The sequence below is a fragment of the Chelonia mydas genome, chromosome 1 (genome assembly GCF_015237465.2).
Source record: "Chelonia mydas isolate rCheMyd1 chromosome 1, rCheMyd1.pri.v2, whole genome shotgun sequence".
Lineage (NCBI taxonomy): Eukaryota > Metazoa > Chordata > Testudines > Cheloniidae > Chelonia > Chelonia mydas.
The window spans coordinates 205,939,661-205,958,133 of NC_057849.1; the positions used below are offsets into that span (position 1 = coordinate 205,939,661).

The window sequence follows — 18,473 nt, forward strand, 5'->3', positions numbered from 1 at the left end:
AAATCTTCCTTTTGACTGCCTGGCTGAGCTGATGTTAAATTGTATTAGCCCTGTCCTGCGCAGTTCAGATATTAAAGGTCCGTTGCCTCTGTAAAGGTTTGCACTGTTAAACAATAATAGAATACCATTTATTTAAATATTTTTTGGATGTTTTCTACATTTTCAAATATGTTGGCTTCAATTACAACTAGGGCTGCCAATTAATCGCAGTTAACTCACGCAATTAACTCAAAAAAAAATTAATCGTGATTAATCGCAGTTTTAATCCCACTGTTAAACAATAGAATACCAATTGAAATTTATTAAATATTTGAATGTTTTTCTACATTTTCATATATATTGTATTGTGTTGTAACTGAAATCAGTGTTTGTTTTTGATTACAAATATTTGCACTGTAAAAATGATTAAAAAAAAAATAGTATTTTTGAATTCTCCTCATACAAGTACTGTCGCGCAGTCTTTGTGGTGAAAGTGTAATTTATTTACATTATGAAAATGGCAACACTCTTCCAAGATCTCACTTTCGTAGTTTGTATCACTTCGAATAAGTCTGATATAAAACAAGGCTCCTATGTTTCATCAAGGAGTATCAGATGTGAAACAGCATAAAGGTATTTAAGAAGCCGACTCAGAGTCCCTCCTTCGCAAGCATTCAGGTCTTGAGCAGTCCAGGCAAACAATGCACATTACAACAAAGCTTAAACTTGTTCTTCATCATTTTAAAAACAGCAAAAAATATCCACCTCCCTTTCCATTTCTTATAAGGAGTCTTGAAGTTTAAATCTCCTCAGTGTGATAGATACGCTTGGAAGTCCAGGAGTTCTGGGCTGCTGGCTCCGCACCTGCCCTAGGGACAGCTCTGTCCACCATTAGGAAACTTTTTCCCGAGAACCCCCAGGGGTTCACGAACCCCAGTCTGGGAACAACTGCCCTATTCCCAGATGTTTATGTATCCTGCTGGGGGAAGGGAGTACATGCACACTACATTTCACAGACTGGTTTGCTGTGTGTGGGATTTGGATCTGGGAGGTAGTTGCATGTAAATTGCCTTTTGTTTGCTTATCTCCTGTATAGGGCCAGGGCGGAGAGTCTGGTGCAGTCTCTTTCCCTCCTCATGGTAGATGCATCACTAGGGACCATTCAGTGCTTAGGGGAAATAGTAAGTACTAGTCCCACCCTGTATCAGATTCTGTCCAATATTTTGAACCTTTGTTTTACTCACTGTGAAGGGTTTGACTTGCTGCTGGTGCCTCCTTGTGGCTGGGCTTGGCATAGCAGTGTTCTCCCTGCTGCTGCCAAAGGCTACTCTGCCTCTGTGGTGACCTGCCTCTTCCTTGGCCCTCTGGCCAGGCCGCTTTAATGTCTCTTCTTCCTGGGTAGTTCATGAACAAAAAGTAAGTGGAATTAACTCAAATAAACTGAGTTAATAAGAAATAGACAGGAATAATTCCCTCTTAGGCCTGGTCTACGCGCTGGGGGGGGGGGGGGGGGGAGGGGTTGATCTAAGTTACGCAACTTCAGCTACGTCAATAACGTAGCTGAAGTCGACTTATTTAGATCTACTCACTGTGGTGAGTCGACTGCTGCCACTCCCCCGTTGACTCCGCCTGCGCCTCTTGAGGCGGTGGAGTACAGGACTTGATGGAAGAGCACTTGGGGGACAATTTATCGCGTCTAGACTAGATGCGATAAATCGACCCCCGCTGGATCGATCACTGCCCGCTGATCCAGCAGGTAGTATATACATACCCTTAGTGTGTATCAGAATCTGTCTCTCCCTTCCCTCAGGGAGGGGCCTTTAGTTTGTGGTCATTTGGGAAGCTCCCTTGTTGTCCAGTGTAGGGTTTGTATACCCCATCACATCACAGTAATCTAGCTATCCCAATAAGATCCCCTCATGAGGGTGTGAAACATGTCCCACTTGCTGTATTCTTGCATCCCTAGTTAATGTTGTCCCCTTCCTCTCCAGATTTCAGAGTTTGTGCAGAAAGATGAAATAAAGCCACTTGTGGTCCACCTGCTCTGGGAGCAGTTCACTGAGAAATCACAGTGTTTGTCACTGGAGCGCCATGCTGCTGTCATGCTGCTGGGGATGATGGCACGGTAAGCCCATACATAGTTCAGGTCTTTCTGTATCAGTACTGATTCCATGAAAGCAAGGAGTCTTCCCAGAGTTGATTACATACAACGCCTTTGTGGACTGCAGCATCTGGCTCTAGATTCTGTGGCAAGGTCCCTGATTTCTGCAGAGATGGATCATTCAGAAATGAATACTTGAATTAGACATGGAAATACTGTGTCCCACCAGCCCCAGGTTCTCTAGGTCGTTAACTTGATACTGAATTCCCTGTGGTCTAAGCTAGGCTACCTTCCCTTTTTTATGGTATATTATACTACACTTCTGGGTACCTAGTTACAGCTGCATTCTACAGATGGGGGAAGCTACTGAATAGGGGTATTTGAAGACTTTGGCGTTGCAGATGAGATGTATCTTTCCATCCCCACTTTGGTCAGGGGAGGAGATGGCTTTACATTTTGGGACATGGGGATTTCAGTTCTTTATCTCCCAACTTAATGACCCATGAGAGCACACACCTGCCTCCACTGGTCCTCACATCCCCTACTGCATCAGTCCATGATCCACCTAGAGGGTGTTTCCAGAACTCTTGATGTTAGAGATGGGAGAATCCCCAGTGAGGTCCATGTGGTGCACTCTTCACCTGTGGGGCTGCAGCCATCATGTCACAAGTGTTAAGTATAGATCCTCAAAGATATTACTGCTGTGCAGCCCTAGGGTAACTTTCAGCAGCATTTGCGAAGCAGACTGACCCATTTTTTTTTCCACAGGAGGGGAGGAGGGAGCAGAACTACCCTGAGCCGCTGGACTCTGTTCTCCTCCTGTAAAAATGATGTCAGCTGCTGCCTCTTCTCCCTTCATTACCCCAAAAATCTTCTCTTCTTGAGGGGGAGAAGAGGTTTGCAGCATTGTTTCAGCTATAGCGATGTATTGTCCAGTTTACTTAGTTTCAATGCTGCTGGCCCCCCACCAGAGCATGTGTAATACCCACCTCCCTGGAATTTGGTTTACTGTCTCAGCTAGGTCACTTGGCAGCTGTTTCCTCAGGCTCAAGTCCCTCCTCTTCCCTGGGGCACAAAGTAAACTTTGGCCGTTTTCACATATTTGATGTAAGCTTTCAAGAGCAACCCTACCTAATCACATGTATTTCCCCCTAACCACTGCCACTCAGGGGAAAGCCAGAGATTGTGGGCAGTAACCTGGATGTTCTGGTGAAGACTGGGCTAGATGAGAAGGTAATTGAAGACTATCGCCTCGCCCAAGAAGTGTGCAGTGCCATTTCCAAACTTGCCAGCAGCAACAAGGTAAGGCTAGTACTTTGCAAGTGAGCTCCCCAAAACCAGAAATGTTGAGCATCTTAGATGGGCTGCCATTGTTAGATCATCTATCCATGAACCTCTAATTCATAGGAAAATAGGTTTATCAAGTCTAGGTCCACACATCCATATGATGCCTCCACAATGTAGACTGGAAGATGTAAGTGGAACCATTTCTGTCCATTACTGACAAGATAAGGCTAACTTCATTTGGTGGAAACTAGGACAGCAGATTCTCCAATTGTTTTCCCATCAGTGAGCTTCCAGAGTGGTAATTGAGATGGAGGCCAGCTTGACCAGCTGGGGAGTCTTTCTTCAAACCATCTGTCCTAAATTCTCATAGCATCAGGTTCAGATCTTTGTTTATATTGGTGGAAGAATCGCATTTAAAGTTTTACATGTAAATTGAAGGTCAAGCAGTGCAGTGGACTGGCTCAGTCCCCAGAGAATACAGCAAGTGAAGTGATCGCTCATAGGTGTCTGCAGCCCTAGATTCAAGAATTGGGACACAATAGAGCTTTTTGCTCCCCAGACCAATACAAAGCCTCCCAGATTGCTATCTAGTACCCTTCCAGGAGAAGATGATACAATAGGAGAGCCTGTCTCAGACATGGCCATCCAGGTTGTTGAATGTGTTTTTGCTCTGTCCTGGCCATAAGGCCATCCAAAAGGTTTAGAAAGGGCTTTAGTGATATTGAGCACCCTTTGCTGACCCAGGAGGCCTTGGATTTTTTTCAGATCCAAGCAGTCTAACATCCAGTTTACTGATATTCTGTCCTACGGAATCTATCTTAGGACTTAAGACCTTGTTTTGCTTTCAGACCCAACAGGCTCAGACTGGCTGCTTGAACTTTGAAAACAAACACTTGAAAAAGAAAAGATAATCCCTTGAAATTGTGAATAGGGGCTGTCCTCTACAAGGAAGTCTCATTCAGACACTGGTGTAAACAGAAAAGGGGTATGACTAGCCTTGTCAGTAATGGATGAAACCTATAGTATGGATCTGTGGACGTTTACTTTCATAAACTAGCAGGATAAATCGGGATTCTTCATGTAGCTCTGTATATTCCCATTTGTGGGTAATGTGCTGACCAATGCTGCCTAATAGTGGAACCTTCTCCAAGCAATGCCTATTGGAGCCCACATGCACTCCCTCCTGCCCATCTCCTCTGTCTGCGAACATTCTGAGTTCAAGGCTATATAAAGGGGCACTGCACCCTTCACCATCTCAATTCCTTCCCAACTGCAAGCACCAGACGGAAGTGAATTGCTCCGAACCTTCGTATCCAGGGTTTTTTCCTACCTTAGTGCCTTGTCAGTTGTAGTGTTAGAGTGGTTAGATTTTTTTTTTTTGGTTGGGTTCTGTGGGATGGCAGATCTGAAAAAAAGCAGACTTCAAGAGATTTTGCTTCCTGCCCAGTGGTCTTCCTGGCATCTGATGGCCCTGTGAGATGTCTCAGAGAAGGCCACTCTTCTTGGTGGTCCATCTGTTGGCTCTTCACATGCAGCACACATAAGGAGAGGCTAAGAAGTGGCTGGGGATCCTTTTTGTCTGATTTCGTTAAAGTTCCACATTCTGGAGTTGCTTCATAAAAATTGTGATGGGGTGTTGAAATCCACACCAGCCCTGAAAGAGAGAGGAAGCTAGGAAAGGGCCCATTAGTATGATAGGCCACAAATGAGGGGCTGAGACTGGAGAAGAAACCCCTGACTGGAAGATGAAGCTCAGCTGAGCAAGTGTGGGCTGGGCTAGTATAAAGCCAGGAAGCTGGCAACAGAAATGGAGGCAGTGAAGAAGTCTGCAGCCACTCTGCATTAGAGGGGAAAGGAAGGAACCCAGGGAAAGAGGAGGACCTTGGGAGCCTGGCCTGAGGGAAGAGTGTACCCAGAAAAGAGAATGGTGGAGAAGAGAGCATGTGAGAAGTGGGTAGGAAGCAGAGCAGAGAGAGAGCAGCAAGGCTGGGGACTGCACAGACCGTGGCTGCATATTGTAGGGTTCTTGGGTTGGAACCCAGAGCAGTGGGCATGCCTGGATTCCCCTACCAGCCACTGACAGAATGGCAGTGCCTGGACAGCAGGTTCAGTGAAACTAGACCAGAAGGGGAAAACCCCACAGTGACTTGGCCAGCGGGCCAAGTTACAAGGAGGAAGCTGCAGGTTCTGGAGTGAGAGAGGAGCCACAGAGAGAGAGAAGATGATGGCTTGAGAGACCACAAGGGGAGGCGTTGGACCTGGAAGAGAGCTATTCCCCAGAGCAGCCTGAAGAAGGTGCCACCTATGGTGAGTGTGACACGAATCCTTCTGTGAAAGCTGCTAAGGCATCATCTGTTCAGACTGCAGCTAAGGAACCTATATTAAAGCTGTCCTGACTAATTTCCATTCCGAAGAAGGAGGCTAGGTAGAAAATGGCCAATGTTAACAGTGCCAGATCCTGTGGATCAGGTTTGTTGGATCTTTAAGATTCAAATGTTTTCTTCAGTTGTGGCTATAAGAGCTGACGTAGTTCCGCAATCTACGTTCAAGTCCAGGATTACAGACAGAAAACTTTCCCCAGATCCAGTGACGCATATGTTTTTATTAACCCCAGTACTGATGTTGTCTCCAAAGAGGACGTTTCACTGTGCTGCATCTGATCATTCATCTGGTATGAGTGAGAGATCACTTGGGGATGGGAAGAGAAGGACCTTGATGGTTGCAAGATCTAAATCCCCTACTCTTGAGAAGCGGGTAGGAGAGGATATTTTGAATTTTTCCCCAGAACAGTCTGTCTCCTCTTCCTTCTCCTAAGACTCCTGCTGGGTCACCAGACAGATCTTTTTTACCTTTCATTTCTCTTCTATGCCCCTCCCTGCCCCAAAGTGCTATTATCCCTGGTAAGATCCATTGCGGCTCTGAAATCAGACCTAAAGTTACAAGAGGATCAAGATGGATTTAGAAGACCTGAGCAGTCTATTTGTTCCACCTAGAACTGTTTTCCTGTAACCTTATGGACAGTTTGTATATCCTTATTTTATAGATATGTTTCCAGATTATTGGAGAGACTGACAGTCCTGGGCAACATGGCCTTACTGGGCCCCACCTGAAGAGGTGTGTTGGGGTTTTTTGGATTATCTACAGTATGGGTTGGGTGATGAGGCTCTAGCTGAAAAGGATCCAGTCAAAGTGATCTTTTCAGATCCAATGTCCTCAGATCCACCTGCAGCCCAAACAATAGTGCCAGATACATCCTCTGAGGAAGAAGAGAAATTGGTTCCTCTCCTGGAACATCTGGCTCCAGTTGCAAATCCACCAGAGTTGTATTCTGTAGAAAATATGAGCATTGTTTCTGCTTTGTCTCCTTCAGAGGATGAATTACAATTCCATGAATTGGTAGATTGAATGGCATCTACTTTGAACTTGCCTTCTGTTATTGAAGAGACATCATATCCAGTATTTGACATTTTAGGAGCACCTTTGAGAAGTATGATGTCTGCTTATTTTGGATAGACTTTTTCAACCTGCTAAAGCAGTTTGGGCTGCTCCTGCTTCCTGCCAGTCCATCTCTAAGGCAGACAAACTATCAGCTCCCTCATGAGCAGTTTCGTATTTCCATATGTACCCTATGCAACATTCTTTGATGGTTTCAACAGCAAGTAACAGATTTAGGTCTGGTCAAGTCCATACTGTTGCTGAGAGAGAAGGGAAGACATTGTTACCTTTCAGAGGAAAGTAATATTCAGTGATGAAGAGAAAAGAGTAGCCAATTACCAATGGTAATGTCCCACTACCAGTTTCACCTGTAGGGGGGAAAAATGGCTGTTTTTGTTTTAGAATTACCAGAGGATCAGAGGAAATTTGCTAATGCTATCCTCTTAAACTCAGAATGTGGCAAAACAAGTCCTCATGGCTGCTTTTGATACTACTTCTGGCTCTGTGGCTAGGGCTTTAGCTTCTGCTGCCACCCGTAGACATGTATGGTTAAGATCTTCATTGGCTGTGGATACTAGATACTTTCTACCCTTTGTTTGGAGACAGGCCAGACCATTTTGCAAGCAATTGGAAGCTTATTTCATTGAACAAATAAAAATAATGGGAAAGGATTATGCAATACAGTTCAAAACACGATCTCCTTTCAATTCCTCTAACCCTCCCCTTTTCAGGGAACCATCTCACAAAGTTGTTCTTCTGTCAGAAATTCAGGGATTGCTCCTAATAGGAGCTATAAATGAAGTTCCCAAAGATCTATGGGATTCAAATTATTTCCTGATGCCGAAAAAAGATGGGGCTTTCTGCCCTGTGTTGGACATAAAGGAGCTGAACACATTCATCTGCAAGTTTCGGTCTCAAATGTTAAGCCTAACCTTGATCGTTCCCTCACTCTCAAGCATGGATTGGTTCAAAGCTCTCTAGGATTCATATTTCTATTCAGCTCAGTCGTCAGAAGTACCTCTGTTTTGTCATGGGACCGACCTCTTCAGTATGAGGTCCTAGTGTTTTTTCTCTCTGGTGCTACGGGTCCTTGCAAAGTGCCTTTCAGAGGTAGTGGTATATCTTAGAAAAGAGGGTGTCTTTGCTTACCCATATATTAAAATGATTGGCTGGTAAAGTAGGCTTTGCGCACAGATCTGTTGACTCACATTCGGTTTAAAACTTCTCTTTTCAGATTTAGGACTGCTTATAAATGTCAAGAAGTCTATTCTCTGTCCAACTCAGAGAATCATCTTTATAGGATCAGTGGTGAACTCTGTAGCAGGACAGGTTTTCTTTTCAAAGGAAAGATGTCTGAAGATTGGTAGTTCTCAAACCCAGATATTTTCACTTTGGGTCTGATGGGTCATACGGCAGTGACTATTTATGTCATTCGGTTTGAACGTCTGAGTCCAGTGCAAAATTGGTTGGCTCGAATTTACAAACCAAATTTGGATAAACTTCATATGCTAGTCACCATGCCACAGCACATTTTAGATTCTTTGGTGTGGTGGATGAACAGAACTGATGTTTCGAAGGGAGTTCTGTTCAGTCCTCTCTTGCTGTTGGTCACAATAACCTCTGATGCGTCAGACAATGAATGGAGAACTCACTGGGCCCTCTGACAGTTTGAGATCACTACCTGTTCCAAGAAAAGAATCTGCCCATAAATGTTTTAGAAGTGTGGGCAATTCATCTAGCTCTCAAATCTTCTTTTCCTCCTCATCTAAGGGGGAAAGTTATGCAGGTAGTGATGGACAATACAATGGCTGGGTTATGTCAAGCAGAGGTGCTGATTCAGCTCTGCGTGCTGAGGCAACCAGTCTGTGGGGCTGGGGCATACCACAAGACATCTGTCTGATGGCTCTGCATTTAACAGGAGAGTGTGTTGGCAGATTGGGCTCAGCTGAGGGAAAGCTCTCAGATGCACAAGAGGTTATTGAAGGCCCAGCTTATAGAGATCTTCTCCAGTTGGGGTTAGCTTGTCATGGACCTTTGTTGAACCTGCTTGTGTGTTTAAAAAAGTCTTTTTTTTTTTTTTTTTTTTTTTTGCCCAAGAGCACACAACGACAGTCAGCCCATCTCAGACACTTTTCTAATGCATTGGGGAGAGGGCCTTTTGTATACTTTCCCTCCTTTACATTAATTCAGAAGGTAGTGAGGAAGATAAGACTGGACAAGAGGAGGCTGATCCTGGTCACATCAGCCTGGTAGGGATCAGCAATGGTATACAGACCTGCTGTCAGGGGAGATGTACAAACTACTTGTCTCCGGATCTGTTGTCTAAGTAGCATGTAGAATTCTTCATCTGGATTTCCAGTCTGTTCATGTAACAGGCCTCGACTATTGGACTCTGACTAATATCCTGTTCCTTGTTGTTTCACAGTGTATCGCTTTACTCTAGAAAACATTGTACAAGAAAATGTTATCACTTGAAATGAGCTAGATTTGTCTTTTGGAGGTGGGGAAAAATCTTAGGGCTTGTCTACATTTACCAGGGGATTGACACCTGGTGATTAACACATCGGTGGCAGATCGCTCTCCCCTTACTCTTTTCGATCCAGTGGAGTATGGGAGTCGATGGGAAAGCAGCTCCCATTGACATCATGTAGTGTGGATCTCGCATTAAGTAGATCTAAGCTACACTGACTTGAGTTACTCTATTCATGTATCTCAAATTGCGTAGCTTAGATCGACTTTTCCCAGTAATGTAGACCAAGCCTAGGTCACCAGTTACATCAACTATTCCAAAACGTAAGGAATAAAAATTGTATCTAAAGTCTGATGGGTTATCTAGTTTCTCTAAGAGTGTGCTTGGCAGCTTTGTTTGTCTTCTTTTGATGGTAGATTGTTTGTGCATGATACGATTAAAAGATTTCTAAAGCAGTTATCTAGTTTGTATCCCCCTTCAGGGACCCAGTTCCTGCATGCAATCTTACTTTGGTTTTATCTATGCATATGAAGACCTCTCTTGAGCACTTGATAGTGTTCCTTATTTATCTATTAAGATTGTGTTTGATTGTTTATAACATCAGCCAAAAAGGGTGAGCTAATTGCCTGCATTGATGGCAGTTCCACCTTTTATCTATTTTTTTATAAAAATAAGATGGTTTTTAGACCTGATCCCAGGTTTTTTACCAAAAATAGCACCTGAGTTTCACATAGGACAGTAAATTTATCAGTGTTCTTTCAGAAGCCACGTGCTAATACAGGGGAATCTGCTTTAGATATCTCAGATGCTAGAAGAGTTCTAGCATATTATTTAAATAGAAATAAAGATTTTTAGGCAGTCTTTTGGGTTGTTCATGTTAAGAATCATATGGGTTAGCATGTGTCTTTTCAAACTATTTCCAGATAGTATCCTTGAATATTACAAGTTAGCAGCAGTTCCTCTGACCTTGGAATGTTTATGAATGCTGAGGGGAGTGGTGGTGGAAGGGTGGTGGTGCATGTGTACACCAACAGGTACTGTATAGAGAAATCTCCACCAATAAACAGCCCTGGTCAACACATTGCCCATAAGTGTAAATATGTAGTCATCTTGAATAGGGATGTTAATATCTGTTAAAAAATGTAACCAGTTAAGCGCTTAAAATTATATCGGTTAACCGAGGTAGCTCCAGCAGGCTTGGTAGCGCCAGGGCTGCTCCAGCCTGGCCGGAGCTTGGGGGGGGCCGCTCCAGCCCAGCACGGGGGCACCGGGTGTTAACGCTTACAGTTGGTTAACCAGTAAGCCTAATGCTTACTGGTTAACCTTTTACATCCCTAATCTTGAACTCCAATTACAAGTAAGTAACATTAATTGAGAGACGTGGTCCATCCACAGGGAAAGCTGCTTTCTCTAACCTCCATTATAAGTTGGCCTATGTCCTGAAATATAAATTCCTTATCTCTACTTAAGTTCTTAGGGGAGAGGGGTTTTTAATCTTTTAAAACTAGTATTCAAAAACAGGTTTCAGAGTAGCAGCCGTGTTAGTCTGTATTCGCAAAAAGAAAAGGAGGACTTGTGGCACCTTAGACTAACCAATTTATTTGAGCATAAGCTTTTGTGAGCTACAGCTCGCTTCATCGGATGCATTCAGAAACAGTTGAACACTTGTATATCAATAGGGATATCTGAACCCTTGGCCCCGATATAGTGGGGCAATGAGCTTTTTATCTTTTAAAATAGGTTGTCTTTTTAACTTACTTGTTCATACGTTAAAGTGTGAATAGAAATACTTGATCTACCTACTTTTTCATGCGCAATAGAATTCTCTGCTCTGGAGACTGACTGGGTTACCAATGCCACAAACGAAGCCTTGAGAAACTGAGTGTTTTAGTGCCAAACTTTCCTCCCTATATTAGCCTCACAGCTCCAGTTGGCTACTTCTCTGCCACAGCACACAGCTTCTCTCAGCAGCTCGGCTTTATGGAAGGAACTAGGGCTGCAGATGGTTGAATGCTCATAGCAGCTCTTCCTCCCTCTCTCCCTCCCTCCCTCGTTGATACTCCAGACCTGGATTGTGACTGTAGGGATAGTATTCTAGCCAACTGAGGCTATATCTCCCACTGCTGGAAACTGATTTTCTTACTTTCCACACCCCAAACAACATGCTTTTGTGAATTCAGCATCTAGGCAGCTCCAGATGTGCCCATGCTATTCTGGCCATGATTGGTTGTCCAAGTATGTCAGACTCCCAGCCCAGGAGTAATTCCTCTCCTCCAGCTCCAGGTTCCATGCATACAGAATGGGCATTTGGCTTTACTTGTCCAGCTTCTGTGCTGCTGATTGTGGAAACTGCTTCTCTTAAGCCCCCAAAATGGCAAGGGGGAGGGTCTACTATATCCTTTTAATAAGATGACCTGCACTGGTCACAGTACTTCAGGTGAAGGCATTCTGTTGATTGATATAATAGCATTAGAGTATTTTCATCATTTACCGGTCTTGTACCCTTGTTCACCTGGTTGGAAAGCAGGATCAAGTGGTATTCCAAGGGAATAACTGCTAGAACAAGCTCAAAAGTAGGTTTGCTCATCTTGGCTTGGAAGCTTCCTTTGTTGGCCTATAGCTGCAGTCTTTCTGTATGATGCAGTCTGACCATTGTAACTTCAGAAAGGGGCAGGAACCACTTTTTGTTCTGCATTGCTTGGGATCTCAAATGATTCTAGAATGGCTCCCCCCAAACATTCTGGATGGCTCTACCATCAGTATAACACATTTGTATCTAGTAGTATGAGTGTGGAAAAGAAAGAGCCCCTCAGGAACACAGATGGAGAAGGTTGTGAGTTAGCTAAGGTTACCCATCTGTCTGGGCTTCTCTCTGCAGCCAGCTGAGGGGAAGAACCATGCTCCTTTCCGGCTGCCGCAGACACACCTGCTCTTTGGACGTCTGAGTGAGGCTGTGACCACAGGTGAGGTCAAGGAAGCTACAGGGCATGGGGTAGGTGTTGATATGTCTGGCCTGTGTAACATGTGGTTCTCTTTTGTACTCACCAGGCTTTGCCCAGCCAAGCACACTCTGGATCCCCTTCATGGAGTCAGCAGTGAACCTCATCTACCAGTTAGCAGAAGGGCCTGAGGAGATATGTGCCCAAATCCTGCAGTGTTGTAGCCAACAGGCTCTGGAGAGGCTTCAGGAGCCACAAGGGGTGGGAGCAGGTGAGGTGGATGGAGGAGGTCTGTTCCCATAGCCTGCAGCATTGCAACCAGCTGCCCCTGGGGTAGGTAGGTGGGGGAGGCATGGTGAAGTGGCTCCAGAAGAAGCTGGATTGGAAGGGAATGAGGGTGCAGTGAGCTGAACATCCAAAGGTATAGAGGTGGGGTGCAGAGTCATTGAGACTTGCTGATGATTAACAGAATGTAAGTCCAGAGAAGAAGTTCTATGAATTTTGACTCCTTCCTTTTCCACTCATCAGAACCAGGGACTTCTCCAAGCAGTGTCCCTGGTGGTGCCAACACTCTCCCTACCTTCCTGCTGACACATCTGCTCTCCCTCGTGGGAAATGTGGCCTTACAGCAGGTTGTGCATCTGGAGCGGGCAGTGAGTGCAGAGCTTCGTAGGCGCCGTGTCCTTGGGGAGGAGCAGGAGGCCAAGAAACATGTTGCCAACAGCACCAAAGAGCAGAGTGCCAAGGTGAGAATTGAGCTCCTTCCTATGCATAGCCCATTCCTCCTCAGTCGCTGCCCCAGCAAGTTTCTAGGGAGAACTGTTCTGTAAGGAGTGGTGTGCAAGACCAGCGTGGATTGATTTAAATCACTGATTCTAATCACAGTTTAAATCAGCAAGCAGGAAACCTTGGATTAAACTATTGATTTTTAATCTTGTTTTGTATATGAACTTTTTAGTTCTTTTCCTAAAGAGAGGCTGATTATCATTGGTTGGTGGTAACCATTAAAACACGTTGATATAGCCTTCACACTAAATTTAGTGCTTTTTTTGCTATCCAGGAGGATACATTATGTTAGAATACGGTGATTTTAGTATTTCTTATTTACTAAATTTTTTTACTTGTGATTTGTGTCAAGCTCTGTTTGGCTGGAAATTTAAACTTAATTAAATGCACAAAAATAGCATTTTTAAATGATTTTTCTATTAGTTAAATCTACTTTAAATATACTGAATACATATGAAAAATTTTTGGGGAAAAAAGGTGTTTTGCAATTAAAATTAACTGATTATTAAACAAATGAAATATCTGTAGTTAGTGAATTGAGGTAATTGTTTCTGTTCACCATGTTCCTCAAGATTTTAGAATTTGTAGATCTCCTCCTCCTCCTCACCTAGTTCTTATTCATAGACTGGAAAGGAAAAACTAGGTTTCCTACTTTTTCAGCTCCCATTGGCTTCTTAACTTCGAATGAACTAGTCATTGAACTGAACTTGTTGAATAAACTGAAATGAAAAAATATTCTCTCTGAAGAGGCTATTGCTTTCAGAATTTAGTTTAGCATTTCAACAAACTTGTTCCAGATGCTTAGTGAGTGACTTCCTCTGGTTCAGTGATTTGACTTACTTTTAAACTTGGCAGCAAACTTATACTGCTCAGTATTATTTTGAATTTTTAAATTAAATGATTTTAATGTATTATAGTAACACTAGGTCTTAACATAAGTGGTCATATTTTCATATTTAATTTAAATATTTATTCAAAATGAACCTGTATTTAATTTTTAAAAGTTGAATTTTCAGTTTTTATCCTCCTTGTACAACACTTAAGACTTTCTCTCCCTCTGAAGAGTACTGATCCAGTGCTCAAGCAAAGTGCTGGGGGCATTGTTACATGTTTCAGATCAGAGACAATTGAGGTCGTGTCCTCTCATGTTCCCTAAAGATCCCCTGATGCCCTTGAGTTTAGGATGCCGGGGAGAAAGAGAATGAACCCAGATGTCCTGACCATGCTCCCCTCTTCTTTCTGTCCCATGTAATTCCTGGCACTGGCACTCCCCAGCACCTTTGGCCTTTTGGCTTCTTTTCTGTGTTCACCTGACATAACCTTTTGCAATGAACTTCAGTGACAGGTCTTTTGTTTGTGCCTTGTCTGACCAAGACTAAGTGATGGGAGAGGTGCTGAAGGTTGAAGGAGTTTCTGGAGCCTCTCTGAGGTTGTGGGATTCTTCTTCCTTTGGAACAGCCTGTGAAATTACACATACAAGAGTAGTTTTCTTAAACAAGCTATATTAAAAATAGAGAAAATGGTAGTATAACAAAAACAGATCATATATCATACCTACTCTAATATTTTGCAAAGCCCAGTGAGGGAGACTTCTGCTAGTTTAAGTTGCAAAACGTATATACAGTTTTCCTCCTGATCAGAAGCCTCCACTCTGCTGTGTCCAGAAAACTCTTCTCTTTATCCCTCATGCACTCTGCTTATCCAGTTCCCAAGTGTTTCTAGTTTATTGTCAGGTTACATTGACATTTCTTTGAGTGTTTATGCCAGAGTACCATCTGGAGGAAATGGTAAACAGTGTCCTCCATATAGAGCAAGACCATTTTGATCTTCTGTTTTTATAAGTTCCTCATCAATCAAAGTAATTGGCCTTTTGGATTTGCATATCCATTGTTGCTTATAGGTGTTAGATCAGGCCCTCATGCTGGTTGTAGCCCAGTTTGTCTTGGCTGATCAGAGGTCGCATGGACTTGCTTCTTTAAATCCCTCATCAATGTTGCCATACCACAAAATACAAACTGACAGACCTCTGCCCCGTTTTCATAATTCTGTTCAAACTAGAGGGGGCAAATAGGTTGAATTCTTCCTTTGTTTGATCTTGTAAGCTTTTATCGTGTTGCTGTTAGAGTGCCCACATCCCATCCTGGAGGGAAGGACCTTGTGATGGAAGGTGCTAGTATGATGCAAAGTCTTTTCTGTAACTTTTGTTCAATAACTTCTTATTTCCCTCTGCACAGAGCATTGAGAATGAGACCACCATGGAGGAGGATCTGGGCCTAGTAGGTGCCTCAGCTGATGACACTGAGGCAGAAGTTATCCGCAACATCTGTGACACAGAGCTGCTGGATGGTGAGTGTGGCCCCCACATGGGAGTGTTCCCCTCCAGTCCATACCTCTTTATCTGCCATGCCCTAAAGAATGGACACAATGTGTGAGAGAACCAGCATGAGGCACATAAATTATTCCTTCAGGAAACTTAAAATGCTGTGGAAATTTCCTTTTCATGTGAATTTCTTATGACCTCAGTTTCATGATTCTGAATTTCTAATGGCACTTGCCCAACTACAAAAGTGAGGGGACACCAAATCTGTGTGGACTCTTCAGTAATTTGTGACTAACTATGTGATCTCCTTTGAAATGAGATACATTTTGGGGTATGCTCTCTCAGAACTGACAGTGTTTGTTTCTCCCCACTGCAGAAAAGCAGCTGCTCTCTGCCTTTATTCCCCTGGTGCTCAAGATCTGCAATAACCCTGGGCTCTACAATGATCCAGCACTCTCAGCTGCTGCAGCGCTGGCCCTTGGTAAACTCTGCATGGTCAGGTAATGTCCAGCCTTCTGGCCATAATCCTCTTCTCCCCAGCCTAACCTCTTAGGCCTGGTCTACGCTGGGGGGGGGTGGGAAATTGATTTCAGCTACGTTATTCACATAGCTGAAGTTGCGTAACTTAGATCAATGTACTTAGAGCTACTCACCGCGGTGTCTTCACTGCGGTGAGTCGACTGCTGACACTCCCCCCATCAACTCCACCTGTACCTCTCGTGCCAGTGGAGTACAGGAGTCGAGGGGAGAGTGCTCGGGGGTCGATTCATTGTGTCTAGACTAGACACGATAAATCGACCCCCGCTGTATCTATCGCTGCCAGCTGATCCAGTGGGTAGTATAGACATCTGTCAAAAGTGACTTTGTCCCCATGTCATAGCACCCTTCTCTAGAGAAAGTACGATGAGCATGCCCTTGGCTCTGTTCTCACTGAAGCTCTAAAAATCGAGTCTTGCTTTTGTCTTCTGTGTCCCCACCCTGTCTCCCCTCAGCACTGAATTCTGTGACTCTCACTTGCGCCTCCTGTTTACCATGCTGGAGAAATCCACCCTACCTGTTGTGAGGTCCAACCTCATGATTGCAGCAGGAGATCTAGCTATCCGCTTCCCCAATCTGGTGGAGCCCTGGACCCCCCATCTGTATGCCAGGTAAAACCTCCTCTCTCACCTCTGGGAGTGGAGAGTTTAGAACAGCTGATTGGGGGGGAGAATGCCTCTTAGGAAGGTGAGGGAGCTACAGTAACCCAGGTTTGAGGAGATAGGCTGGAGATCTGTGCAGATGAGGGAATTTTGAGTGCTAAGGGTTGTGGCAGGGAAGCCTGAACAAATAGGAGACTTGGTTCTTTGGGAGGGAGCCAGATGGCCTGTTGGTTCCCTGTGTAACTGAATCTTTCTCTTAGGCTGCGGGACCCCTGTCAAGGTGTGAGGCAGACAGCTGGGTTGGTGATGACGCACCTGATTCTCAAAGACATGGTGAAAGTAAAGGGGCAAGTGAGTGAGATGGCTGCTCTGCTCATTGACCCTGAAGAGGAAATTGTGCGTCTGGCTCGGAATTTTTTCAGCGAACTTTCCAACAAGGTGAGGGATGGCAAGGGATTCTAGGGAGGATCCCAGTGAGGAGGTGTGGAGATGGAGAGGAGGTTGTTGGGACTGGGGATCTAAGCGAAGAGTGAGGAGCTCTAGAGAAGGGTGCTGATTTCCAAGCTGTCTTGCACATGGCCAAGGAGACAGTGTCTGTCCTGGACCCGCTCTCATGCTGTCTAGTGACTGTAATAATCTAGAAGGACACGCTCAGAACCATCCTTGCCCCAATCCTGATATTGTTGAAAGTGACTATCCATCCGCTGCAGAGTACATTGACTCTATATGGCCTGTGTTCTTCAGGAGATCAGGCTGGATGATCACAATGGTCCATTCTGGCCTTTGAATCTTAAAGGCTTTGTCACCACAGCATGTAACTGCTGCCACCAGCCCTGTGCCTCATCTCTGCCTGTGTGCTCACTTGTTCTCCTTCCCTCTTCAAACATACTACTGTGTGCTCTAGTATCTAGCCTTTGACACTTAAGCAACCTTGGTGGCTGTCACTCAGAGCAGACTTCTACCCACCACATTTACAGGGCACAGCAATGCTGGAGCTCCAGCAGACTAACCAGCTTGCCTGGCAAACCCTGCCAGGCCAGATGCATTGCTAATTCGGCTCATGTGGTCTTATGCTCCACCTTGTGTGCCAGAACCAAGCCTGAAAAGAAGCAGAATTTCCACAGATCATAGAATATCAGGGTTGGAAGGGACCTCAGGAGGTCATCTAGTCCAACCCCCTGCTCAAAGCAGGACCAAGCCCCAACTAAATCATCCCAGCCAGGGCTTTCTCAAGCCTGACCTTAACCTCAAAAGAAGGAGATTCTACCACCTCTCTAAGTAATGCATTCCAGTGTTTCACCACCCTCCTAGTGAAAAAGTTTTTCCGAATATCCAACCTAAACCTCCCCCACTGCAACTTGAGACCATTACTCCTTGTTCTGTCATCTGCTACCACTGAGAACAGTCTAGATTCATCCTCTTTGGAACCCCCTTTCAGGTAGTTGAAAGCAGCTGTCCAATCCCCCCTCATTCTTCTCTTCCGCAGACTAAACAATCCCAGTTCTCTCAGCCTCTCCTCATAAGTCATGTGTTCCAGTCCCCTAATCATTTTTGTTGTCTTCCGCTGGATGTTTTCCAATTTTTCCACATCCTTCTTGCAGTGTGGGGCCCAAAACTGGACACAGTACTCCAGATGAGGCCTCACCAATTCAAATAGAGGGGAACGATCACGTCCCTCAATCTGCTGGCAGTGCCCCTACTTATACATCCCAAAATGCCATTGGCCTTCTTGGCAACAAGGGCACACTGTTGACTCATATCCAGCTTCTTGTTCACTGTAACCCCTAGGTCCTTTTCTGCAGAACTGCTGCCTAGCCATTTGGTCCCTAGTCTGTAGCGGTGCATGGGATTCTTCCATCCTAAGTGCAGGACTCTGCACTTGTCCTTGTTGAACCTCATCAGATTTCTTTTGGCCCAATCCTCTAATTTGTCTGGGGCCCTTTGTATCTTATCCCTACCCTCCAGCGTATCTACCTCTCCTCCTAGTTTAGTGTCATCTGCAAACTTGCTGAGGGTG

General features: G+C 44.5%; 1 protein-coding gene across 11 annotated transcripts in view; it reads left to right on the plus strand.

Annotated features, from left to right (window-relative positions):
- Nucleotides 1-18,473, plus strand: part of NCAPD2 (non-SMC condensin I complex subunit D2) — a 56,838-nt gene that overhangs the window by 14,712 nt on the left and 23,653 nt on the right. For all 11 annotated transcript variants that reach the window (XR_005227043.1, XM_037910523.1, XM_027823806.2 and 8 more), the window contains 10 exons: nt 1,076-1,160; nt 1,971-2,104; nt 3,250-3,382; nt 12,151-12,235; nt 12,321-12,482; nt 12,740-12,957; nt 15,232-15,343; nt 15,694-15,817; nt 16,310-16,465; nt 16,717-16,894. Coding sequence is in view for 10 of the 11 variants with exons in the window: in XM_037910523.1 (XP_037766451.1) it covers nt 1,076-1,160; nt 1,971-2,104; nt 3,250-3,382; nt 12,151-12,235; nt 12,321-12,482; nt 12,740-12,957; nt 15,232-15,343; nt 15,694-15,817; nt 16,310-16,465; nt 16,717-16,894 (1,387 nt within the window). In the remaining variant the exon portion in view is untranslated. The remainder of the gene's footprint in view (nt 1-1,075; nt 1,161-1,970; nt 2,105-3,249; nt 3,383-12,150; nt 12,236-12,320; nt 12,483-12,739; nt 12,958-15,231; nt 15,344-15,693; nt 15,818-16,309; nt 16,466-16,716; nt 16,895-18,473) is intronic.